At 40.8% G+C, this 27,134-nt stretch overlaps 1 protein-coding gene across 2 annotated transcripts in view; it reads left to right on the top strand.

Annotated features, from left to right (window-relative positions):
* The window catches only part of LOC147693063 (solute carrier family 26 member 6-like), a 240,761-nt gene extending 218,902 nt beyond the window's left edge, over window positions 1-21,859 (top strand). Inside the window, exons 20-21 of one of the 2 annotated variants that reach the window (XM_086936875.1) lie at window positions 5,526-5,656; window positions 20,256-21,859. In XM_086936875.1, coding sequence (XP_086793001.1) covers window positions 5,526-5,656; window positions 20,256-20,270 — 146 coding nt within the window. In that variant the 3' untranslated portion in view covers window positions 20,271-21,859. Of the gene's footprint in view, window positions 1-5,525; window positions 5,672-20,255 lie in introns of those variants that run through there. The other variant, XM_086936874.1, reaches the window with a different exon arrangement.
* The last annotated feature ends 5,275 nt before the right edge of the window (window positions 21,860-27,134 follow it).

Below are 27,134 nucleotides of genomic sequence, written 5' to 3'. Positions count from 1 at the left end.
TCACAGAGGATGTGGGTGAGTGCACGAGTCATCCTGTCCTCTGGAGACCATAGTTGGGCTTGAGGGGGACTGAGTTACTTTGCAGTCATGTTAAAAAGGACTTTTTTATACTTTACCTTTATGTAGAGCTATCCCCTTTCTAACATACTGTCTGCAGTTCTGGGCCATGACCTCACTTCCTTCTTTCCCATCACTTTAAAAGGTATGTTGAATCTAGTGGGAGATGAACTGCAAACGCCTTCGGTACTCTCCTTTCAACAGGTTCTTCGCTCCTTTCTTTCGTCATTGCCAGTCCAGCCATAAGCCTTATTTCCTCTCTATTCTTCCTTCTTCGAAGTCTGTTCTATTCTATTGTTACAATATACCTACTTCAGCCAGTGTTATCAGTCTACTCAAGTTTATTGGACCTTGTCTGTTCAAGCCTGTTGGACTTCAGCCTTCAAGCCTTAGATCCCTTCAGTTCCACTATCTACTAGGAGATTTATTTTAATGCCAAGAGCTTTTTCATCCTTATCTGCTGGCCTGTTCTTTGTTACTCTTCATGGCCCACATCCAACAGCTATACAGTCTGTTGATGAGTCCAACTATGCAGTATATAGTTTTCCAGTTACATTAGTTCACTGAGCCAGACGGTCACTGGCCTGCCCTTCCTACGGAGATAGACACGCACCTGATTTCAAAATACTTCCAGTGTTTGAGTTATCAATTTAGGCGAAGTTTACAATTTACCATTAGAAGCTAGGACTGCGAATACTGTGAGCTCTTTTAAGCCTCCGGCTCCCTTCAGTTTAGTGGTTGGTCATTGTAGCTTTGTTCCGGTGAGACCGAGCCTTGTTTTCTGAGCTTTCGAAATTCCTTGAACCTTGAGCTATAGTTAATCCTTGTTCCATGATTCCTGAGCTATAGCTATTCCTTGGGCCTGAATTAGCTCTGCCTGCAATGCTACCTTGTTTCATGAGTTCCTGAGCTATAGTTATTCTTTGTTCCTGAGCTTCGGTTATTTCTTGTTCCTGATTTGCACTGCTTGCAGTGCTCGATTGACTCCTTGTTTCCTGAGCTGTAGCTATTTCCTGTTTTCTTGAACTAGCACTGCCTGCAGTTCTACCTTGGCTCATGAGCTTTTGCTCAACTCTTGTTTCTGCTCCTGCACAGCCTTCAGTGCCAAAGTGTTTTCTTGTTTTCTGATTCAATACTATTCTGTTATACCCCTGTAGCCTCCCCTTCTGTATATCCCTTTCCAGTCCCTGCATTTCTTTCCATTTCCTTGGTTCCATTTCCTAGTTTACTGTATTTATATTCCTGCTGTCTTGCTTCTATTACCTTGTATGTTTGCTACTTGCTTTCAGCCAAATGTGTCCTGTGATTTCCTTCCTTTCCTGTTAAGCACTCCTCCTTGCTAGCTCCTTGTCTATTGTGCTTGTGCTTAGTTCTAACCCTTTGCTGTTACCTCCTTGTGTGCTCCTGTTTGATCGCCAGGATCCGTGGGCACAGCTGACAACCTAGGTGGTGTTTCTTGTTCACGTCATTATTGTCCTTCAGTTACATTTATAACATCCTCATAGGTATCAGCTCCACAGACCCTGCCTTTGCATTCATATCCTATATGTGGGTATTTGCAGTCAGTATCTGTAACAGAATTGTGGGTAAGGAACTTACTGAGCTTCAGTCTTACTGTGTGCAGCTGCCAAGTGCTTTACCCCACATTCCCTTTATTGTTATGGTTGTTTTGTGTGTATGTATATATATATATATATATATATATATATATATATATATATATATATATATATATATATATATATATATATATATATATATATATATATATATATATATATATATATTTATGTATATATATCTGCACGTCCATCCTGGGTGTAGTTATTCTGATTGCTAAATTGCCTCTTGCTAAATTGCCTCTTGAGTGCCCATCCTTTGAGTCTTAGCCTCTGACTCCGAGTGCCGCTCCTGCACTGCACCCCACCCACAAGGGTACCTTGGGCCTACCTTAGTGGTGACTAGCATGTAAGAAAGGGAAGATTACGGCCTGGCAAGTGGGTGCACTTGCCAGGTCAACATGGCAGTACTAGACTGCACACAGGCTCTGCAATGGCAGGCATGAGCTACATTTACAGGCTGCTTATGTGGGTGACACAATCAGTGCTGCAGGCCCACTAGCAGCGTTTGATTTACAGGCCCTGGGCACACACAGTGCACTGTACTAGGGACTGTCTAGTAACTTAAATATGCCAATCATGGTATCACCAATCCATAACACAATTACCAGTAGAGCATGTGCACTTTAGCACTGATCCGCAGTGGTAAAGTGCCCAGAGTCATAAAACCAACAAAAACAGGTCAGAAACAGAAGGCCAAAAAGCAAAAAGTCTAGGGATAAACCCACTGGACAAGCCAGGCCCAACACAACCCACTTCCAGTCTAAATCCAAGATAGACTAATCAATCCCTTGATGGACTTCCCTGGTTGAGGCGATAGGCCAACAATAGCAAGAGCACAGTCTGGTTCTACGCCTTTCTGAACCCAGTTGGATCCCTCTGTCCATACTCTTGGGGCCCACTAAGCTTACCCATGGGGAACACTTCTCCTCACCCGTGGACACCATCTGTGCAGCACCTAACCTTAGCTTGCTCACAGGTGTGTCTCAAAAGGCAGACATTATCCACACGGCCAACACAGTGGTGTGGCCCAGTCCACCCCAGGGGTGTGACTCCAGTCCCCACCCAAGGGAAACTTTGTCCACCACAACAGCAACCCACAGTGGCCACTGACAAATGTCAGTGATGAGATCCAGGCCTTATGCCTCTCAGGGCTCTCAAACCTCTGTGGCATCAGAGAGTGGGGGCAGTAGCCCCAGGTGCCTGGCAAAGTCTGTCCACTCTCCCTCCTGTCAGGTCAGGGATGACATCCTGACACTGATCCTCCAGCCCAGGGTCTGTTCCCTGAGACTCGACAGGGGACTGGGGTAGGCTCTCCTACACCCGATCCTCCTCCTTGGTGCTCCGTACCCTGTCACATGGAGCGGTACCCCCTTCCAGAATTGTCAGGGCACCTGTGGCAGGTGTCCTGCACAATTTGCCCACCAGTTCAGGGGTTCTATCCAGCAACTGGGATCCCAGTCTAGGGTCTGTACCCTTAGACTGGGCAGGGGTCAGGGGTGAGGCTGCCCTCACCCCCCACCTGACGCTGTGCCCCAAGAAGACAAACCGGTAGGGGCACTGTCAGCAGTCACCCCATCCTACAGGTCAGGGGGAACCCTGAACCTTGATCTCCAACCCAGGGTCTGTACCCTTAGGATTGACCTGTGCCTGGCAACCCAGGACTTCTGGAGGAGTACACCAACTGCCCCCCAAGGGAAACACACTCCTCTGGAGTTCTGCAAAAGTCTGCCTGGCACAGGTCTCCAGCATCCTGTCCACCTGACAGAGCATATAGACCCCACCAGGGTCAGGCCTGGGGTGCTCTGATCTGAGCCCTGATCCACTGGTCCTTCCACTGGAGCATGCATCCCCCTCTCACCCCTCTCTCTGGACACATGCTCTCTCCCTACTGCAGAGGTGCTGCCAGACACCAGAGCTGGCGGGATGCTGGTTACAGAAGTCTCCCCCAGCTCAACTGACACCTTGGGATCCCCCTAAGGGGTTGGCCTCCTGGTACAGACCAGGCCCCCCTTCTGGTGTTGCCTCATTGAACCAACCAGGCCTTGAGACTGGATTTCGGGCACCTTGGGACTCAGCCCACCCCACTCCTTCTCCTCTGACACAGGACATGGGACCCTACACCTCTCCCATTACTCTAGGTCCTATCTGGGCCACCATAACCTTCCCCTACCTCACTTGTTTGGGAAAAATCTGAGCCACCTCCTTCAGAATCACCCCCAGATGCTTCTGCAGACCCACTGGGATCCACCAAAAGGTCTGCCTTCTGTGTGAGCTCCCTGGGGTCTGGGAACTCACACTTCATCAGGAGTGTATCTAGTCAATGGCGATAAAATGTCCAGGTTACATGCTGAGTTTTCATGGAGTGTTTTATCACCATGGAGGAGATACTCTGCTGATGAAGGGCAGTCCTGAAATGTATTGGGATACTTAAGTATTTATGATGACAAATGATATAGTATGATGGACTAATACTATGTATTTGATAAAATTATACGAATAAATGAAAATTGGAACTGATAAAATTGATAACATGCAGTGATTATTTATTTGAGAAATTTCACACGGTTTAAATCTTTTTTTGTGGTGTGCATAGTAGGGACATTATTCACATTCTGGGAAACGCATCAGTGAATATTTGAAGCCTCACCCCGGATCGGTAGGCGGTACCCACATGCAACCAATATCCCATACAAAGTGTTTACCTATTTTCTACCTTCAAATACCCTCAGTAGTGTGACAGTCTTTTCCATTTGTATAGAAAAGAAAGAGCAGCAGGGGACATGAGAAGAATGGAGGTGACTCTGAAGGCTGAGAATAGCAATGGAAGGGAGATCTAGAAGCTACATAGAAATATGAATACGGGCAAGGAGGGGATGCTTTAAGAAGATAAAGCAAGAAGTGTGAAAATTAATTATTTTTTTCAAATGTAATGTGACTCAGGTCAAGGAGGAGAAGCTAGCAAGACACCCCTCCCCCTGCCCCTACCCATGAGCAAACAGTTCCCTATTACTTAAATTACATTTTGCCACAAATTATTCTGCTATCAGATTCATATCTTGGGGTCTGATTTGAGTTTGGAGGATAGGTTACTCTGTCACAAATATGACAAACATCCTGTCCTCCTTATTACACATGCATTATATTCTATGGTATTCGTAAAAACTCTGGATATCCATCGCATTTGTGTTGAAATATCTGTCTGCTGACCCCTAAAGCAGGCCCTAGCTCTCTCTTTCCTTGTGATGTGAAGTTGTGCAGGACCTCTTTTGCTGATTAAAAAGTGCATCAAAAGCAAGGCGAACAAGCATTTTCCATTCGTGAAAACTTTCTACCATTTTTTTTCTTTTCTGTGTTAATAGATATGCAGTACAAAACAGAAAGAAAATATTGGTTATTTTCACGTTGTTTCAGTGCATTTTGCTCTGTAGCACACATGCTTTATTTATATCAGGTTAGATATGGGTCAGATATAATATTTGACCCATATCACATATGACATTTCAGTCACATATGTCCAGCTCAGGTCATATCTAACCTGTCATATCTATCAGGCTAGATATGTTTGAACATGAGCTAATCCCTTACTTCACAAGCACCATGTCTTGACCTAAAAGGCCATGTCTAGACTAGTGGCATTCGGGCAGGGAGCAACCCTTAATGAAGACTGGTGTGGCCCCTTAAGGCTCCTGTTCGGTTAAGTGCCATGGCATAGCTCATTCTAATCATGTCTTATTATTTATTAATGTATTCCTTATTGTCCTTATCCAGTACTTTGAATTTCAGAAATCACCTGCTTTGTTTTCTGCTGCTCAATGAACTGAACTCATGTGTATCCTTCATTCACAGCTTCTGTCATTCATGAGCTGGAGATGGGGAATTTCTTCAGTGCAACCATCACCAAGGCTCAGCTCTTCGCCTCCATTCATGATGCGGTCACTTACCTTTCAAGGACCCACAGCCAGCTGCTAGAAACCAATGTAAGTATCTTATGATTCGTGCTAACCTTGCCCCAATCACTCCACTAGGCTTTACATTCAGTATCAAGAACTTGAGGGACGCTACCACGGTACTGAAGTTGTCCCACACCTTCCATCTGACCTCACGGGCCGATGCCAAATTCACAGAGAGACGAGAACTAGCTCACTCGCACCTGCTCCCAGTACAACACTATCCAATGTATATCAGCTTCTAAACCACCTACAGAGGCAATAGGGCCATCAGCACTAAGTGTCCATGCTCGTCACAGATTTTAAAGTTCAGTTCAGTTCAACTTTATTTCGGCTAATATAGCCATAAAAGCAGGAGTAAAACATTTACAGACATTAAAACATTTACTGACAAACATTTGCAGTGCCCTCACCAACAATTCATCACATATATAGGTGGCAATTAATAGAATGGGACTAAGTCATGATTAACTCAAAACGGGTAAATTTACAATACTGCGTTAAAAATCTAAATAATTTAAATAAAAAGGTTTTTTCCATGATTAAAAAGCCAGGCTAAAAACCAAGTTTAAAACCTTTAAAACCACACATTTTACAAAAAGTGAACTCAGTGCATTCTGCATTGACTAATGCTGAAAGGCGAAGGCTACAAGCACCAATGTTACATTACAGCTTGTATCCAAGCCGTTTCCTGATGAGATACACATTAAACAAGAACCTGCTTATGCAAAAAACTACCAATTGTGAGGTATTTGACTTAATAATACCCTCTGCCTCTTTGTATGACCTGACACCCATATTTATACAAAGGGGTCTAATCCAGCGGTGCCTAGGTGACTTATATGCTGACAAAAAAGCAGTAAATGGTCCTCGTCTTCCTTTGCCTTTAATAAGCAAAGGGAACAGAGGCCATTATAATTTGTACCTCCCCAATTGCATGTTTTAGCATTTATCAATACCCCATATCTAAATTGTAAATATAAGGTTTTTGCTGATGGTGGTCCTATCTCATCCATAAATGGTTCTAATGCAGCATTATCTTTTATAATCATAAATTCCTGGGTCAATGTTCCAATAGAAGAACTATGGGATAGCTCATCATTGACGTTGGACCAGTAAGTCGACTTTAAGAGCTTTTTACACACTGGTGTCAATTTCTGGGGTTCGTCCCAAAAATGGGACAGCCCTAACCTGGTACACCAAAGGGAAACATGTTTTAACCAGGCGATTTTTTTGTATTCATCAATCTGAATAATTTCCATCAGACCACTTTTATAGTTACACAACTCCGGGGTTGTCCACAATCTTATCTAATACAGCAATGGTCTAAGAGCTGCTTGATAATCTGTCCGTTTAAGATCCAAATCCAAAAACATTGGAACTAGGGGAGTTCTAGTTGGTAGTTTAAGTAATCTACGCAGAAAATGGTTCTCTTCCTTTTCAAAATTTCGTTTACAATAATGTCCCCAAACTTCAGCACCATAAAGTGCTGCTGATTGGGCCTTTGCCTTAAATACTTCAAGTGCCGGTGTAATGGCTTTAGAATAACTGGCTCTGTGCACTTTTAGGATGGGCATTGAATTCTGCTTAAAGGATAACTTACTCTTTGCTAGATGTCCCTTCCATGAAAGGTTGCTATCCAACATAATGCCTAAGTAATTGAAGTTCCCCACATATTCAAATTTTTGGTTATTTAGAGCCAAATTATTTCTAAAGGACTTTTGTGGGTTTATGGACATATATTTTGATTTTGATTAATTTATTTCTAACCCCTTCTTTACACAGTAACCATAAAATGAATTCACTAGATTTTGGAGACCCTTCGGAGTCTGTGAGATGAGGATTGTATCGCCGGCAAAGAGTAATGCCGTAATCACCTCATCTCCTAGCTTCGGGGAGTCATGATCGCAGGCCCTTAGGTAAACAGGTATATCATTAACATATAGGGAAAAGAGCGTGGGCGCCAGCACACAGCCTTGGCGCACCCCACGACTCACTGGTATGGGCTTTGAAAGTTCACCTCCTTTCCCCCATCTAACTTTGGCATAATTCCCTGTGTGTAATCTAATAAGTTCTTTAAGTAGCTCGCCAGGGACCCCCATATCTCTTAATGTGATCCACAGAAGATTCCATGGAACGAGGTCGAAGGCGGCCCTCAAGTCTATAAATGCCACGTACAAACTGCCCTTCCTTATGTTAATATACTTCCAGCAGATGCACGTGAACCTAAACACTTGGTGCACTGTAATAGTTTTTGGTCCAAAGCCTGCTTGGAATTTAGACAACATCTGCGTCCCCTCCATCCATTCTGTGAGTCTATTTAAAATATGTCTGGCAAAAACCTTCTGTAAAAGGTCAATTAAACTAATTGGGCGATAGTTGCCCGGATCATAACGATCCCCTTTTTTGAAAATCGTTACAATTTCTGCCCCTATCCAACTGTCGGGGATTGGTGTTCCAGCCACTATAGAATTACATAAAAAATGTATGTATGACCCCCATACTTCTACGTCATGTTTAAATAAATCTCCAGGCATCTTGTTCGGTCCTGGAGCTTTGCCCGCTTTAATGGCTTGTAGTGCCTGGATAGTTTCCTCTATACTAAAATGTAGTGGAGTAATACTCAATTCTAGATTACAGTCTTTGTTACATAAGGGCGACCCCTTTTCATCATAGGAATAGAGTTTAGTAAAGTGGTCACGCCTTGTTTTTTCATCTAGATAAAGATCCTTAGATGATTTACCCTTTCTGTTACCCTTGGCTATTAAGCTCCAGAAGGTACCCTGATCTCTGAGTTTTGCTGCTGTAAATAAATCGTCCCATAGTGCATCATCCCATGCTTTTTTCGCCTTGGTCAAGATTTTATTATATGCATGTCTACTTTCTTTTATAGAATGGGAGTTTTTAGATTTGACAGCCTGGATCAGACGGTGCTTTGCTAAACGGCATTCTTTATTATACCAAGGGTTAGCCAACTCTAAATGTCCTTCACTTGGGTTCTTGTCCCTTTTGTAATTTTTAATCAAGAAGGTGATTAAAGCACCAACCAATTTATACTGTAGATCTAGAACACCATGGCTGCCTATTAGGGGCTCCTTACAAGACCCAATAGTGTCAGAAAAGGTGTTATAAATATTTAACATTGTCTCATCTTTAGCTAGGATATAAGGCCATCTCAGTGCACGTCTATTGTTAGATATCTGCGGTTCCCCAAGGGAACTATTTAGTGCAACCTCGTTGTCTTGTTTAGCTAAAAAAGGTTGAGGATGTAGCCATAGTTGGCGTGGTAGATGGTCACTCTCTGTCCTAACATCTATTTTGAGATCAATGAGTAAATACCATAAACTCAAGGAGACCAGTATAAAGTCAATATGTGACTTACAGTTGCCTTTATGAAATGTCGGGGCTGCTGGTCTATCGGACTGCAAGCGGCCATTGCATGCCCTAAGATCATGACCTATAGTCAACTGCAAAATTTGGGTTACAGCTATGGTACATTTAACAGACCCAGTAGAATCCAAATTTGGGATATCATTAGCCATGTCCTGTTCTTCTAGTAAGTTGTCAAAGCCCAACACAGGTTCATATTTGCAATTAAAATCCCCTCCTACTACTACTTGCGCATTTGGTCCTAGGGAGTCTAAAAGGGAGTCTAAAAGTTCTATAACCTTAGATTCTTTATTTGCTGGGTACGGCCTGTTGTATATGTTTATTAAATATACAGTTTCTTTTTCCCTTGTCACCACCTTTAGCCCCAGTAAATCAGGGGAATGGGTTGTCAATCGGGTAATTTCTATTTCTAAATTGATTCTGACCCAGATCACCAGACCCCCTGATGCTCTCCCTCTTACTGAGGGGATTGTGTCGCAATAAAAGGTTTTATACCCAAGTCTGTGCGGAATTTCTAGAGCCCAGGTCTTTTGAAGGAGAATGATGTCATAGTCCTCAATGAAGGTACACCAAACTAAGTCACGAAGATTCCTAGCTAGCCCTGCTATGTTCCATGATATTAGTCTTACAGATAATTTATCCTTAGAACTGGATATGGGTACGTTCGACAGTACATCTTGTATGGATTTATCATCTAGTGGGGCAGTTGTGGTACTCAGTACTTCCAGTGAGATATTTCCGGAAATGGATCTCTCAGGCACAGTACTATCGATACGACGTGTACTGGCCTCTCCTAAGTTACCAATGTTGTCGCTGTCATAGTTAGGGGACTTTTCCCTCGCTAATGCCATTGGAATATAGCCTAAAGATTTTAAAGTGCTTTTCTCCTCGGTAGTCCCTGATTTCCCTTGTGTGACATCTCCAGCCACGCTTCTGGGCTTGAATCTTGTGCATGGACATCTCAAAAGTCTGTAAAGCTGTTTGTGGAGTAAGACTTTCTTATTTTTCTGTCAGACTTCCTGTCACCAAATTATAACCTTCCATCACAGTAGCTTGCAACCAAGAGTAACTCCTAGTTTTAAGGAAACACAATTCAAAATCTGTAATTAGGAGGAAGAAGGTTTGTTATAGCACCACCACTCCCACTCAGTATAGTGCAGAGAGGACATAAGAAGTACTATACTATCCAAGGGAGGGTATTTCCTGTCCTAGATCTGGAAAGCAGGTTCCTGATTGATTGTGAACAGAAAGACTCAACTAGTGGCCATGCATGGCACAAAGGAGAGCAGTGCCGCTCTATTGAGAACGTACCTTCATTCATTGCAGGAAAGCCCATATGGGTTCAAAAGGAATCTTGGATAGACATGTTTAGTCAACGACTGTCATCACCATCCTGCCTCTTAAAATCAAATAGGAAATGTATATGAATCCAGTCTTTCTTTAGGTCTGTGATCATTTGTAGTTGACTAGTATGGACTGTCAGCATGACTCTGTCACTAAATATTTCCCTTCAGCATTTATCCGATAAGATTGTTTTCCTCACTGTTGCAAACCTTAACGTTTACTATATGACTTCTTTGGATAACCTGGGTTCAGCTGGGAAAGGACCAGGCCAATGGTGTGCCAAGAGCCCCCTACACAGGTGGCGATATTCTTGAGGTGAGCAGAGTTTACTTGAACTCAACCACAGTGAACACGAGCCAAGTGAGGGATGCACAGATCAAATGCTTCACGTTGACCAGAGAAACCAATGTGGCCACCTCGTGCAAAGTACCAATTGTTTGCCTGCAGAGTATTGTGCGTTAGTGTTTATTGTAAAATAAGTTGCGACTTATCACTCCAAATATTCTAGCATCATATCCTGATTCAAAGACACCATCATTGTTATACTTTGCCCGCATCAGCTGCCTCAAATATAAGCTTTTTCACTCTTAGCATACACACCTCAGATCTTTACGGTCATAGACTATATCACTAATAGCCTTTGATTCAATGGCTTTCCTCCCTATTCATGCCTGTGTCCCACCCAGGAGCATCTTGTTCTCAGAGTGTTCTGACTGGTTGCCTTGTATCCTTCCTCTGCTGATCTAGCTTGCATTCAGTGAAACCACGGTTTCCTTTTACTGTAAGCACTCTATGGGAGTGCATGTGTTTATTGCTTTCTCCTACATGCTGCTTCTCCAGCTCGGTGTTGCTTCCCCATGCCTTGCCCCACCCAGCGTGTCTGTTGCTTCAACAGCCTTTCTCCATCCCACCAATTATTTTAATACTCCCCTCTTTCCCTTTCTCCATTGCTTGGGGCCCTCTTTCCAATGTATTGTGTAAGTTTTAGAACCCAGCTGTGCTATGGACAGTAACCCTGGGCGTAGTACTATGCTAGGCTCGCGGACCGTACGTAGTTTGCGCTACTACACACTACGCGAATTGCACGTAGCACAGTGCAAAAACGCATAGTGGGCATTTTTTGCTTGCTCGCGGTCCTCAATGTCAAGTTGGCGACCGCGAACGAGCAAAATCAACATCCCGGCGAGACTTTTTCCTCGTTCGCAATCAGCAACATCATGTTGCTGATCGCGAGTGTGGAAAGTAAACCTCCCTGCGAGATTATCAATGCGGGCTGGTCAGGTTTCTCATTTCGAGTGCTGGCGTATGCCCGCGACCGCTCGAGATGAGAAACTACCAGTCCGCGTTGAGAAAGCTGCTGCTCGAGTACAAATCTACTCGAGCGGCAGAAAACAACCGCTTACACTGTGCAAGATGTCATTTGAAATGATTGCACAGTGTGGACAAGCATCCGGCACCTTGCAATCAGTGTGAACAGGCTCTTTACCTTACCCCCCCATCATTTTCACAAAAAAACTCCATTAAATGCTGCCCTTACACGTACCACCTAGCAACGCTGATTGATTTTAACCTAACAGAAGCATTGAAAAAGTGGATACAGAAGAATACTGTCCCAAAAGTTCAATCCTGTGGCAACATGGAAGTCCACTTGGGGGAATTCTGTAGCTCCTGAGGTTATTATTTCACATTCTTCCTACAGGGTTCCCCTTACATCATGACTAATCTCTTCATAGAATTTATCTGGATAGTAGAATGTTGATTCTCGAATCTTTAAATGTAGCATGTAAGAAACTGGGATATTAGTTGAGAAGGTTGAGAGACCTACTCAAAAAGAAATACAATCCTTGTCAGGGTGAACCACAAATGTCACTGAATAAACCTGTACTTATCCCTCTGGTAGCTTGGCACAAAGCAGTCAGGCTTAACTTAGAGGCAATGTGTAAAATAGTTATGCTAAATTAGCGACAACATATTAACCCATTGACCGTAGATCTAACCTTCATTTCTATATGCCACATAACTGCTCCTGGCCCTTTACTTCAGAAGAACATTGTCTTATTCAAAAAACATGTTGCTATTATCTAGCACATGTACACAAAAACATCCCCACAGCACTTATTGAAAAAACTATGAGAACTTTTAATTATGAAAAATATATCACATTCATCAAGAAAAGGATGAGAATGTAGTATAGTATAGAGTTAATTAGACTTCTGAAGGTGATAACAATGATACGTTTTTGACCTAACAAAAAGTGACAACATGTAGCTCAAAAATGATAACAATACATTATCAAAAATATTTTGCAGGCATTTAACATCAATACAATAAATAACAATGAATAGTATCCAAATCACAAAGATAACTGTTCAACACAAAACACTTCAGAACATATCACTAATTCCATGTTATTATTTGTCTTACATGAAATATCAAATGGCCCAATGAGGCTGGGACAAAAAATCGACCCGTTTCAGTCACCGTAGACAGTCCAAGTTGAGTTTATAAAACAAAGACTTTCTGTTTATTATACTTATGGTGGACATGACCTCAGCCTTTGCAAATTACGCCAACGCATTTTGACCTTCTGGGGGGGGCTGTTATTTAGACAAAGATCTTTCTCGAGGCTCAATAAATTTTTGGATCGACACTGTACAAAAAATGAAATAGAGCTATATGTCAAAAAGGTAAAATAATGTCAGAACCTAAACAACTTGAAGTTACATACCAATCACTGTATATTGTTACAAATGTAACAATGCGTCTTGAAAGCTGGCAATATGAATTCCCTGGTAACTAGGAAGCCTTCATTATATTATTCATGCAGAGCTCAAATCGTACTAAAGTGAAAAATCTAAATTAGAAAAACCCCGAACCAATTTAGAACACTAGAGTATATTTTAATAAATAAAATGACACCAAACTGATAAAAACCTAAAAAGTAGAACTGAAGTTACAAGTTTTTTACATTTCAAGTGAAAATAGTGCCAAAAAGCAACAAGAACAACTCGCAGTTATCTGGCAGCAATAAACCGGGTCAAAGCCACAAGGCTGACCGGGATGAAGCGTGGGGCAAATACAGGGACCAGGTTTGTCCTGTTGAAGAGTTTACCTTCTCACAATGTCCAAGCCCATGAGAGGAGCTTCACATTGCCAGGAGTCATGAGAAGTTTGTTGACAGAGCGAAGAGCAGGTTGCCACCGGAGCTTTGCATTTGTGGAAGATCCAGACAGTTCTTACTGATGTGAAGAGTCCTCTAGTGGTTGCGAAGACCCCGAAACTTTTGGATTTTCACCTGTAGTTCAGTCTTTGTAGTTGTGAAGCAGAAGGAGTACACTCTGATGCCAGCCAAGAATCCAGAGACTGTGATTAACCAACTGGGGATCAGGACTCTTACAGGCCAGCCAAAGAGCTCAAGTAGGTCCAGCAAATTGGTTATTAATCAACTAACAAATGTTCTGGAAGAGGCTAATATTCTGCACCCCTAACAGTCGGGCTTCCATCCTAAACATTCGACTGAGCCAGCACTATTCGAAATTGCAGATACCTTAAAATTAACCCTGGACTCTTGGAATAATGTAGTGCTAATCTTGTTGGACATATCAGTTGAATTCGACACTATCTCACAAGACATACTATTACATTGCATAAAAAGTTGTGGCATATCCCATCTTGCCCTGGTCTGGTTGAAATCCTTCCTCTCTAACCGTAGGCAAACTGTAACTCTAGGACCATCACTATCAACAGAACAACCCATAATTTCAGGCATACCACAAGCCTCTTCTCTCAGCCCTGTACTATTTAACATCTACATGGCCCAACTCATCTCATTGATATCACCCTCTGATATCAAAACAAGTTCATATGCTGATGACACGCAGTTGATTTTAGTCCTAGACAAAGATTCAATGAGCTCAGAGTACAACTTTAAGCTATGCCTACCGGAAGTCAGTTGGTAAATGGAAGCCAACCACCATAAATGCAATACAGACGAGACAGAGATCATGCTAGTTGGAGAATAAAACCCTTTCCACTCGGCATTATGGTGGCCCAAGGCTGCTCCCCCCCGCCCAACACCATTGAGGTGGTAAAAAACCTTGGCGTGTAATTTTACGCCTCCCTGTTCTTCCGCCCACAAGCACTCACAGTGGCAGGGATGTGGGTTAAACTTGAAAAATGTCTTTGACTTTATCCCCTGCTCAGCAAGAAAGACAGTGTCATTATATTATTTACCAATATAAAACAGAGATTCCCTTGAACAAGGTCATGTACATAAGCACCATAAGTGGAAAAAAGCAATAACTAGAACAAGTAAATCTAGAGTAAAAAACTGACAAAATTTATTGTATACAGTAAAATTAAAAAAGCAGAAAACATAGTAAGCTGCTTGACATAGGTTAAAATAATTATAATAATAAAATAACAATCCCACATTCAATATTGACCAGCAATATTGCTAAGAACAGACAGAAAAATAGTAAGACATACAATTTGTGCAATACAAGGTGTGTGTTCTGATATTCTTTTTAAGGCACCGGTGTTATGCACTTTAAGATTGTACTGTGTCAACAACAGTGTCTGAGCCTTGAGCCTCGAATCACACTGTACTAGGGCGTTGACGCGTTTCGGTGGTTTGTTGAAATTCTATCCACCTTTATCAAGACAAAGAATCAGTTTCTGTCGTAGTGTACATATGTTCCTCTTAGGTGCGAAGGACCAATCTATAGTGATAGTGCAGACGTCCTCTGTAATGACGTTATTACTCAAACCGCGGATGTTCATGAACAATTTTCAAGCTTGGTCTATATTAATGTTCCTTATCCGTAAATTGTTAAAAATTTACAGCAGACTGAGCCGAGTTTGGTATGACATATGATTCCTTCTGTCCCTTCTGTAGTGGCTTCTATTTGTGCCTTGCTGATAAGTCTACCTGTTAAATTGGGTGGCAGTATAGTGCCGAACTTTCTTGGTACACGGCGCTTTACTTTCAATCGCGTTGTGTGGGACCAGAGGCGCCTAAGTCATGCCCCAGAGACGTGAGTATTCGTTCCCTCTACGTCTACTGCCGGCTGCACGCTTCTCTGGTCGTAATTGCTGGTCAATATTGAATGTAGGATTGTTATTTTATTATAATAATTATTTTAACCTATGTCAAGCAGCTTACTATGTTTTCTGCTTTTTTAATTTTACTGTATACAATAAATTTTGTCAGTTTTTTACTCTAGATTTACTTGTTATAGTTATTGCTTTTTTCCACTTATGGTGCTTATGTACATGACCTTGTTCAAGGGAATCTCTGTTTTATATTGGTTGGTGAACCCCATTTCCCTTTACTTCAGTTAAGGGGTACCTCTCCTTTTTCACTAATTATATTATTTACAACAAGATTAGACTACTGTAATAGCATATATGCAGGTGCCTCCAGACAACTGCTACAGAAGCTACAGACAGGAAATCTTGCTGCCGCTCGACTTATACTAAAATTGCCCAAGCTCTTCGGCCTCATCAGCTCTTTAACTTCTTCACTGGCTGCCTATACATAAAAGGGTACCGCAAAGGAAACAAAACATGGGGTATACGGTAATTATAAATGCACCTATCTCAATGTTTTCAAATGTAAGTTATTCCTCTTCAAAATATATGCAACAGAGGCTCAATACCCATCAAACCTTCAAGGATATAAATCCTATACAATTACAAAAAAAACAATGATTCAGCACTCTAACAAATATACGGATGAATATTTTTCACATGTACAAACAAGATGAAGAGAGGCACATCAACTCAGCAGGTTATTGTTTCTCTGTTTCTTTATTGAAAAGACTCTTCTTAAAAGTGACCGTAGCCAATGCGTTTCGACCAAAAGGTCTTCTTCGGGGCAATGAAAATGACAATATTCTATTGCAGTTCATTAAGATCCTTCTATATATTTCACTTTGGTCCCTCGCTTTATCTAGGAGTACCAGTTGGACCTCTTATGTTTTAGAAATGGACCAGCAAGATGAGTATTTCCTGTTTAGTTGCTTCTTGTTGAGCTATTTCAAATAGGTAATGTCATTGTGGACATGAGCTTATTAGCTCATGTATATCTTTTTTTCTGTGTGAGAATGCTACAGCCATGTAGCCAAAGGTTTTCACATCATTTACATAAAAGGGTATTGTTTAAAATCCTGCTAATTACCTTTTGACCCTTGGGAGCATCAGGTCCAAAATATTTAGCTTTCAAATTGATGCCTTATGTCACTGCTCGCACTCTCAGATCTTCATCTGTAAATTTTCTTACACCTCCTACCTTTAGGTACAAGACAAAAGGTGTAAAATCTCTTGCTGTTCTTAGGACTAGAGCATGGAATCACCTTCCTGGGCATCTTAGATCGATTGACTCAGAACCTCTCTTTAAGAAACAACTGAAAACCTAGATCTTTGCAGCCCCTGGCTCTTTGTGCTTCTTTCTTATATGGGTATCTTACTTTCTTCATTTATGCTTTGAACTTTATTCCCATTGCTGCACAGTGCCAGGAAGCTCAATTTGGGCAACTGATGTGCTTTTCAAATGTAAGATTCATTAATTCAGTTGGTGCTGGTTAGCTGGGCGGTTGCGGTGAAGGGCTCTGGAAGCTTGTTGCTCAAACAGGTCAGCTAACTGAACCTTGGAGTCACTTCTGGGTTCAGAGCAAGCATGTCCAGTCGTCCTTCTTCAGACAGCAGGGCACCCGTTCTTCTGAATCTTCCACATGTCCATGAGTGTTCTGATGAAATGTTCTGTGTGTGCTACTTTAATATACAGTGCAGGCCTGTCTGTGGGAGTCCCTCTCGTTGTCTACCTCTAAAATGGTTCTGGCTCTTTCTCTTCACCTGAGTTTGACTCCAAACTGTCTATGGTAACAAAGTAGGGCCCAGGTGTCAGCTGCATGTGTGAGTGATGGATCAGGCAGCTCCAGAAGTCAGGAAAGGGGTTCACACACTCCTTAGGCTATCTTTTGAAGCTCAGGAGTGGAACACCATTGCCCTCACCAGAGGCCGTCTTGCTCACACCACTGTAGAACCATTTTGAGTCATGTGACCATGGATACTGGCAGAAAAGGCACATTTTATTTAGGCACAAAAATGTCAACTTTCTAAAAGTAACAAAAAAGGGGGGTTGCTGCACTGTTCCTATTTAGCGATCAGGTAGGGGGGAAGGATTTATCTGGCGTGACCAAGGGTGTTCCAATGATACCCTGGGGCATCCATTATGTTGGATATAATTGCCTCACACACCCAGAAGGGTGTCATGCTTCATCATTGGCGGTTGCTCCTCGTCGGGGAGGCGGTGCAATCCCCGACGGGCTCACCTCAAAGAGGGGCTCTTTAGCGGAGATCTTTTTTCCAACAGCCTTATGGTGAGGTGGGGGTGTGTGGGCAGATGGTATACTCCTGTGATGGGATGATTAAAATGTAGCTAAGGGTACCGGAATTAACTTTATTCTGGGGGTCCCTTGGCTGCAATTAAAAGGTGGGGCTAGCTCGCTAGGTGTCAACTAGTTAAGGTTGTGTGACCCTAGAGGAGACTAGTAGTGAATGTGGTCGACATGTTTCTCGCTATGGGTAGATTGCCCGCGATTCTTCAGGACCTATTTACAAAAAGTGAAGTGAAAAGACAACAACGACATGCTAGTATCATATGTGTTGTGTTTGTTACCTCAGTGGATTCTCCTATGCCTAATGGTCATAGACTAATAGCCACATGAGGGTTCGGCGGGGCAGTACATCAGAGCTGAGCCCAAAGGGTTAATAGCTCCAGTCCTCCGTGTCTGTGCTTTGTGACCTACCCATTCCCGCCGAGCTCGGGAATGGGTAGGTCACAAAGCACAGACACGGAGGACTGGAGCTATTAACCCTTTGGGCTCAGCTCTGATGTACTGCCCCGCCGAACCCTCATGTGGCTATTAGTCTATGACCATTAGGCATAGGAGAATCCACTGAGGTAACAAACACAACACATATGATACTAGCATGTCGTTGTTGTCTTTTCACTTCACTTTTTGTAAATAGGTCCTGAAGAATCGCGGGCAATCTACCCATAGCGAGAAACATGTCGACCACATTCACTACTAGTCTCCTCTAGGGTCACACAACCTTAACTAGTTGACACCTAGCGAGCTAGCCCCACCTTTTAATTGCAGCCAAGGGACCCCCAGAATAAAGTTAATTCCGGTACCCTTAGCTACATTTTAATCATCCCATCACAGGAGTATACCATCTGCCCACACACCCCCACCTCACCATAAGGCTGTTGGAAAAAAGATCTCCGCTAAAGAGCCCCTCTTTGAGGTGAGCCCGTCGGGGATTGCACCGCCTCCCCGACGAGGAGCAACCGCCAATGATGAAGCATGACACCCTTCTGGGTGTGTGAGGCAATTATATCCAACATAATGGATGCCCCAGGGTATCATTGGAACACCCTTGGTCACGCCAGATAAATCCTTCCCCCCTACCTGATCGCTAAATAGGAACAGTGCAGCAACCCCCCTTTTTTGTTACTCCAGTACTGTGTACGGACACCCTGCTGCAACTGGACCTTCCACCATCCTGAGTGGTAAATAGTGTCCGCTAGCCTCCCTTCTTTTGAAATATAAACTTTCTAAAAGTGACATTTTCGGAATAGTAACTTAATATCAGACTTTAGCATTAAATAGTGTTTTAAATCAAAATTCATATGAGTAGGTGAAGTATTTTTCTATCTGGTCCCACACTGAAGTTATCCCTTTTAAAGTGTAATAAGGGAATCCAGTGTTAGTCCATTGAGAAAATACCCATGCTACAGTAAAAAATGATTTTGGGGAGTTTTTCACAGCCAGGACATGTAAAACTCAAGTACACATGTCCTATTTTTTAAATACCACCCCCAACCTATGAGCCTAAGTTATACGTTATGAGTTATGAGTTATAAGTAATGAAAGCAATGGTTTAGACCTGGCAAACTTTATTTTGCCATGTTGAAATGTCAGTTAAAAACCACACTACAGGCTGCAGTGACAGGACTGAGACATGTTTTACAGTATTACCTTAGTGGTTGGCATAATGAGTGCTGCAACTCACAAGTAGCATTCAATTTACAGGCCCTGGGTACATGTAGTGCCATTTACTAGGAACCTATAAGTAAAGTAAGCGGACCAATCCGGTGTAAACAAATTATACTGTGTTGAGAAGGAAGAGCACAAATACTTTGCCACTGGTTGGCAGGAGTAAAGAGTAGAGTCCTAAAAGTGAACAAAAACAACAGGTTCAGCAAAGGGAGGCAATAATCTGGGGTGACCCTGCAGAAAGTGCCAGGTTCAACATAGTATAAAAGGTTATTTCAAAGAAATGGAAATCTTTCAGTAAGCATACGATTGAGACCTGGCAGAATATCTGAGTACCCAGCAGGAATGGGGAAACAATTAATGTATTACTAAATCCACTTAATGTACAAACATAATTAAATACAGGAAACTTTTGAGGACTGTTATGTTTAGAACTGTCTTGTGTTCCTTAAATGATTAATGTCTACTGTAGATAGGTAGGTTAACCTCCTTCATGGTATCTTTAAGTGTTGCCCTTATCATGTCTTGTTTTGTTCACCATTGTAGTGGTGTTTATGGGAGGGTCGGATGTGTTGCGTGTCCTGTAGGAACATAGAAAAGTCTCACTTTGGGTTGGATGTTTTGTTATGGTAAGGAGGTGCCCTTGATAATGCAAAGATTGCTTGTTCCTTGTTATTTCTTGATTTAGCATGTGTATTTTGAATTACTTTGGAAAAACGATTAGCAGCATAATTGTATGTACTTGCTTGATTGTGTCTTTAATAATAAAAAAATGAAAAACCATTCAGTAATTTTCTCTTCTTACTTTTTCTAACCCTAACTTCATTCAGGACACCTGCTTATAACCAGCAGAGGCAGAGGAACCAAGACTGACCCCCAAGACCAAACTCATCATGAAAGGTTCTAAATGTTGAAACTCAGATATCTGAACTAGTTGGATTTTGCTATCTCTGACAAGAATTGCACATGGGTGGATATTGCAAAGTCTTAGAGACCGCGACTCAAGGATACTATGCAGAACAACTTTTGAGCATATATGTCCAGGACATCTTTGCATCAACTTGTCACAACTGCTAACCTCCAGAAGAAGTGATACAATATTCGAGAGTGGAATTTCACTTCTACAGCAGCTCCAGCAACTGAATCTTCTAACGTATCCAGGCCTGTGAGAGAAGAGTAGCCTTATAGCGTACATTCAATCAATTGAAACACAGTTGGCCATGATTACTTCTTCCTTCATCATGTAATACTCACACGTCTCTAACTTGTGAGCTTTATAGATAGCTTGCACAGTCTCTGTAATCTCAATCTTCATCATTCTTGTAATGCTGACCCATTACCACATTTCTACGGACGATACATGGAGAAAGCCTGTTTAGACAAGTGTGTTTACTGAAATTGATTCATTGATGTATGTGGAAGCTGCATTATTATCTCACAGAATGTTCACATTTTATATTAAACAGAAATTAAATCCCATCTCAGTGGTATGCAGACACAAACTCAAATTGTCATAGTAAACAACTATGTCTCGGGAAAACTCTACATTAATAGAAGAAGCAGGCCTCATCTTCGAAGCTATTGTTCCTCGCTGTGAGACAAGAGTATGCTGAGTTAAAAATATATATTAAATGTAGATAAGGACGTCACATACATTATATTTTTTGTGTGTAAATATTACTTGGTTGCTCAAAACCTCTTAATTGGAAAATAACCAAGTCCTTAACTAAGCCATTAGCCCCTGCCTAAATGAAGTTCTATGGAGCCTTTGTTAAATGGGATAGTAAAGGGAAATCATCTGGTTACTGGAGGAAATTCTAAAAGAGGGGGAGAACCATGCAGTTGAATTTAGTTCATGACAGTATTTCATAGAAGAGGAAATTTCTTCAACTGATGTATTTCAGATCATCAAGGTCATAAATACCAACCTGGAAGGCTAGCAACTGCAGATTATGGATGATTAGTATATAGTCAGGCAAGTGTATAAAGGTCAGTATAGATTTCCCATTCCTAATTCCACATAGCCATATCAGTTAAGAACAGTAAATCCATAATGACCTTTATAAGCTTACCTCAACAATAAAGTGATAGTCAATGTCTTGATTCCACATTTTATAGATTAATGTGAAAAACTTGATACTCTGGTAAAACCCTCAGTGGATTCTTCTCCAAATTTAACATTAAAGATTTCTATCATCATACAAGTTTGAATTGCTTAGTTAAACAACACCTGCTAATGTAAACATGTGGTAGGTGTCTGCTCCAGGCAAGAAGATATTGGATCACAGACTTCGTTTTGTATTACATAAAATAGTACTACAGTTGTACTACATACTACAGATTCCGAAACAAAAACATCTGTCTTTGCCTCTCCTTTCTTGTCTGTGGCAAGGGCTCTACCAAGGTGTTGAAAATGAGGGAGGCATAGAAACAAAATAACACCACATAGGAATTTATGTCAGTTCAATTGAATTAGTTTAACTTTTAAATTATATATGTGTTAGAAATTGGGTTTCTGGTTGGCAGAGTTATGAACCCTGTCCAAGCAGGAACCACAATCCTAACCAGGGTAAGTCAGATACACATCCTAAGTTAACCTGTGCTAACCCTTTGGTAACGTGGCACAGAGCAGTCAGGCTTAACTTAAGAGGCAATGTGTAAAGGATTTGGGCTACACTTTAAACATTACAACAGTGAAACCCCCACACAAAAAGATACCACACCTGATTAGAAAAATAGTACTTAATTTAATGAGCAAACCAAGATCAGAATGACACACATCGAACAAGTAGAACTTCATAGGAATTTTTAAAGAATAAACTGCAAAATAGAGCTTTGAAGCAATAGGCGCTGATCCGGGACCTAGTCAAGAGTTCCGGCTGACCGAAATGGAGTGAGGATCCCAGTGAGCCCCGCTGAACTAAAGTACCTTAATCCTGTTTGCGTCGACAAAGATGCAGGATGCAGCCACATGATGCATCAATGTTCTACAGGAGCAGCACTTTATACCCACTTCCAAAGGTGCATGGACTAGATTGGTACCACCAGGCAGGGCAAGACTCACAGATGGCAGAGTTCAGGCGCTGTAGCAGAGTGGTTGGAAGTCTTTGATTTCCCTGAGAATTCAGAACAGGAGGCAAGCGGGCAAACCCATTGAGTAACTTTGGTTCTAGGTTGGAGGGATGCAGGGCCAGCAAGAGGGCAGCAGGTAGCAGGTCGGCACAGCAAAGCAGGAGTCCAGCAGAGTGACAGTCCAGCAGAGTGGCAGTCCTTGTAACAGCATAGCAGTCCTTCTTCCTGACAAAGTATCCACAGGTATGCAAGTGTACTGCCGTAGTAGTGTCTGAGGTCCAGTATGTATACTTGGTGCCCTGGTTCTGAAAGGTGGGAGAAGCTGCTAGACAGTGGCTTTGAAGTGCAGGGAACCCCCTTTCTCCCCTGCCCTGGCTCCAAACTAGCAGGAGTGGCAATACAGGATTGTTTGGCCTATTGTGCGGAGACAGGGCTCAGCCTATTCATGTGCAAGTGGGGCACAGCTTAACTCAGCCCCCCAAAAAGCCAGTTAATGGCCCATTAAGGGCCATCAAGTTACACCTAAGTTCCCATTATGTATGGCTTCCTAAAGGGAATGCACAAGACCCAGCTGTCACCCACCCCAGATGCATTTTCAGAGACAGGCAGAAGGCACCAAGTTGGTTAAAGTAAGAGAATTGGTATGAAAAAAATCAAGCAGGATAGCTTGAACTAACAGTGTGCACATGGATAGTTCAAGCTATTCTGCTTGATTTTTTTCATACCGATTACATATGTTGGACGGGCAGCCCACAGTACTGTGCAGCACACATTATTAGTCAAGCTAGTGAACTGTTATCACTTCATTTCTTTACTTTGATTCCATCATTCATGGTGTGCATCACTTGCATCATTCAGTCTTTGTTAAAGTAAGAGAATGCCAACTTTCTAAAAGTGCTATTTTCAGACTTGCAACTTAAAAATCCAACTTTACCATAAGTTGTATATTCAAAATGTGAGTCCTGAGGCACCAATTTCGAAATATCTATTTTTACTCAATTAGAAATTACAGTTATAAAATTTAATAAGGTAATCCCAATGTTGACCTATGGGAGAGATATGCCTTGCAGTAGTGAAAAATTAATGCAGGGCTCAAAAAACACACTTGCCCACTCACAATGGCGAGCCAGATTTAATGAGGAAGCGCTATTTTTAGGGCCTTTCTGGCTAGCTGAACATCCTAAATGAATGTGGAAAAAATAATAAACTTAAAATTATTAGTTAACAGGGAATAATATATATCTATAATATGTAATTATAATACAATGTATCATTTATAATAATATGAACTCAAAACAATCCCTGTACATAATTACTATCCAATAAAATAATTATGAATGAATAAATCATTGTTATTCAATTATTTATTAATTAACTTCCCACCCTACACCCCTACAGACTTACAGACTTAGCAGCCCGCACCTAAAGTACAACTAAAAAACATAAGCATTCTATAATTTACATATTTAAATTCAATTAAATTAATTAACAATGAATTGTTAATTATTACTTAATTAACTTCCCAGTCTAGACCGCTCCAAACCCAGAGTTCCACAATATAATAATTAAAATAAATAGGTATTCAATAATTTAAATATTTAGCAATCAACTAAAATTAATTTACAATTATTTAAAACGTAATCATTACTTAATTAACTCCCCACCATATACCCCTACAAACCAAGCAGCCCGTAACTAAAATATATGTAAAATAAATAAGTATTCAATAACTTACATATTTAAAAAGTAATTAAATAATTAACTAATACATATTTTTTAATTAATTATTACCTAAATAACTTCCTACCCTATACCCCTATAAACCTATCAACAAAAAAGCTGTATTATCTAATTTACATAATAAATATCATTCATATAGTTAAATACAATTCATTAAATAATTCATAATTGATTATAACCTAAATACAAAATTCTAAATTGCTTACAATTAAAAGCCATATTTAATTTTTGTAAATAATATTTATATAAACAATAGTAACATAAAATAAATACAGCAACTAAAACACATTCACATAATTAAGAAACAATATTTTTAACCACTATATTATTGAAAATAATACTAAAAAACATTGCTATTATTTAAAAAGATATTACCTACCTCAAAAAATGATATTGTTGTCAACAATATTTGTGCATCACAATATGTTTGTGTCACAATATTTAATTTCTAGTATTTCTGTATCCCGATATTTTTAAGACTATATTTTGTCATTCTGTTACACGCCTATTCCTAATGTGGTGTCTGTGGTGGTGAATCATGTTTAAACAAGCAGAATCTGAGCTGCTGGTCCTGACATAACATTGAAACAATTCTAGCTAGTGTGTCAAGAATTTTCAATTTCATGAAAGGCACAGAGGCGAGGAGCATCCCACCTGAATTGTTATGTATTCTCTTCGAAGTTTTGCTATTTGTATTCATAAATTTATTGCAGTTCTGCTACTGCTGGTTGTTGTAAATTGCCTTTTTTCTCCCACCCTCTTTGTTTATGGATCATATTAGTGAGATAATATCACTGCTATCTTCAGTAGCAGGAGTGATGTATGCCAGTTGATATGGCTCATCCTCTGTGGAATCTGTTTTTGAATTGCAGTATTCAAAGTACTAGAAATCAAGCTTATGCTAAAATATGCCAATCTTGTGCTTAATTCTATTTTGAATATGACATTGTTATACACCATGGGCCCGATTCACAGAACTAACTTAAAACAAATTCCTAAACTTACTACTTATGGTATTCACAGAAGTTAGGATTTTGTCTTAAATTTGTCTTAAGACAGATTTAAGACAGACTTAAGACAGACTTAAGTTAGGATGTTGTCTTAAGTCTGTCTTAAGACAAACTTAAGAAAAAATCCCAACTTCTGTGAATACCAATAGTAGTAAGTTTAGGATTTTGTCTTAAGTTAGTTCTGTGAATCGGCCCCATAGTGTCGATGTAAGGTATCTACCTGGCAGCAATAATACTACAGTGATCACTGCTGCTGTTTTCCTTGCTGTAATAAAGAAGTGTGGGCTTGTACTGAAAGACTGAAGCTTTCCCAGTCACACTGAAAGTGATGTACCTAACTAAGGACTACCTGGCTGCCTCAGGCTGTATCTCACATCAACTCATGTTACCTGAAAAGACTCAGAGAACATGTGACTAATATATAGTATTATGAGAAAATCTTCAAATGTATATTTTGTGGTAGAATGTTTCTTTTTGCTCTTTCCCTTTTGATGTATAGCATGAGAACAATGTTCTTGCATTGTGAATGTATGAAATCCGTTCTCTAAAGTCCTACAAAAGTACCTGCTTTCACTATGGTGGAGAGACCACTTTTTCTAACTTTAGAATGCAAAGCTATGCTGGCTATTGAACTTTACTGAGTTATTTGTATTTAAGATTTATTTACCATTGTACTAACTGATTGATGGTCCAGCTTTTGCATTTCTGCTTTTATATTCTTTAAGTAAACTTTTAAACTTTAGTTCATGTTATTCATTCTTAGTAAGAATGTTACAGCTTTAGTCTAATGTGTAAGATCTAACAAATGAGAGATGGGTCCAGAAGGGGTGCACCAAAGTCTGTATAGGGGCAACACCACTCCCAGTGCAAGCCAATGGCACGCATTGGGAAACAAGAAGAGAGACAGATTTGCACACTGACTGATCTGAAAGCACAGCTGATGGTTCCAGCTGAATGGACCTACTTGGACGGGGTAAATTGTCTATAATACAGATTAATGTACTTTCATGGTTCAGGTGGTTTTGCCCTGATATTCAAATTGACCCAGCCTCAACCCTATCCTTATTCCTGAAGACGAGACGGCTGTCATGGTAGCTCGGAGAGATTGGTGTGAATGTCAATAGAGATTTATGCGCATGCGAAGAATGAATGAAAAGTGAGGCTCAAAGCAGGGTATTTTAGGAGTTGTAGTCGGAATGGAGTGATATAATGCAGTGGAAGAATTATTTTATTTTTTATTTTTATTTATTTAGGTGTTTACAGCAAAATTGCAATTCAAAATTGACTAATTCAGATATAATAAATTACCAATACATTGCTGCAATTTCATATACAAAGAGAAAAGAAAACCATTAAAAAAAACATAAACAAGCCAGTTTCTATTATTACAGCGAGTTTCCAACAAAATACATGAACATCTCATCTTGTCTTGTCTTTCTTGCATTCTTAATCCTCATAATAATCTCGAAACGCTCCCCATATTTTTGTGCCCAATCTTTTCTTCCTAACACCCTTAATGGAAAAAGTCCCCACTCCAAGTTGTAGAAACTGAGCATTTTAGCACGCCATTGGTGAAACACAGGTGGGTGTTCCTGAAGCCACTCCGTGGCTATGCATAAACGTGCTACAGTCATTGCAAAGAAAATAAAATACCAATGTTGATATAAAGGATCAGCTGCTCTGTCCTTTGGTATTTTCCCCAACAACATCCTAGCCGGAGTGATAGCTAAAGGCATTCCAATTACAAAGGATAAGAACTTCTCTAAATCAGTAATAAAGCATTGAAGTTTGGGACAACAATAGAAGATATGAACACTATCAGCGTCGTCAGCACTACATCTAAAGCAGTTGCCGTTGTTCCCTCCACCCCATTTCGCCATTCGGATC

The sequence above is a fragment of the Lissotriton vulgaris genome, chromosome 9, assembly GCF_964263255.1.
Source record: "Lissotriton vulgaris chromosome 9, aLisVul1.2, whole genome shotgun sequence".
NCBI classification, from domain to species: domain Eukaryota; kingdom Metazoa; phylum Chordata; class Amphibia; order Caudata; family Salamandridae; genus Lissotriton; species Lissotriton vulgaris.
Note: the sequence above shows the minus strand (reverse complement) of the source record. Positions and strands in the feature narration are given on the sequence as shown.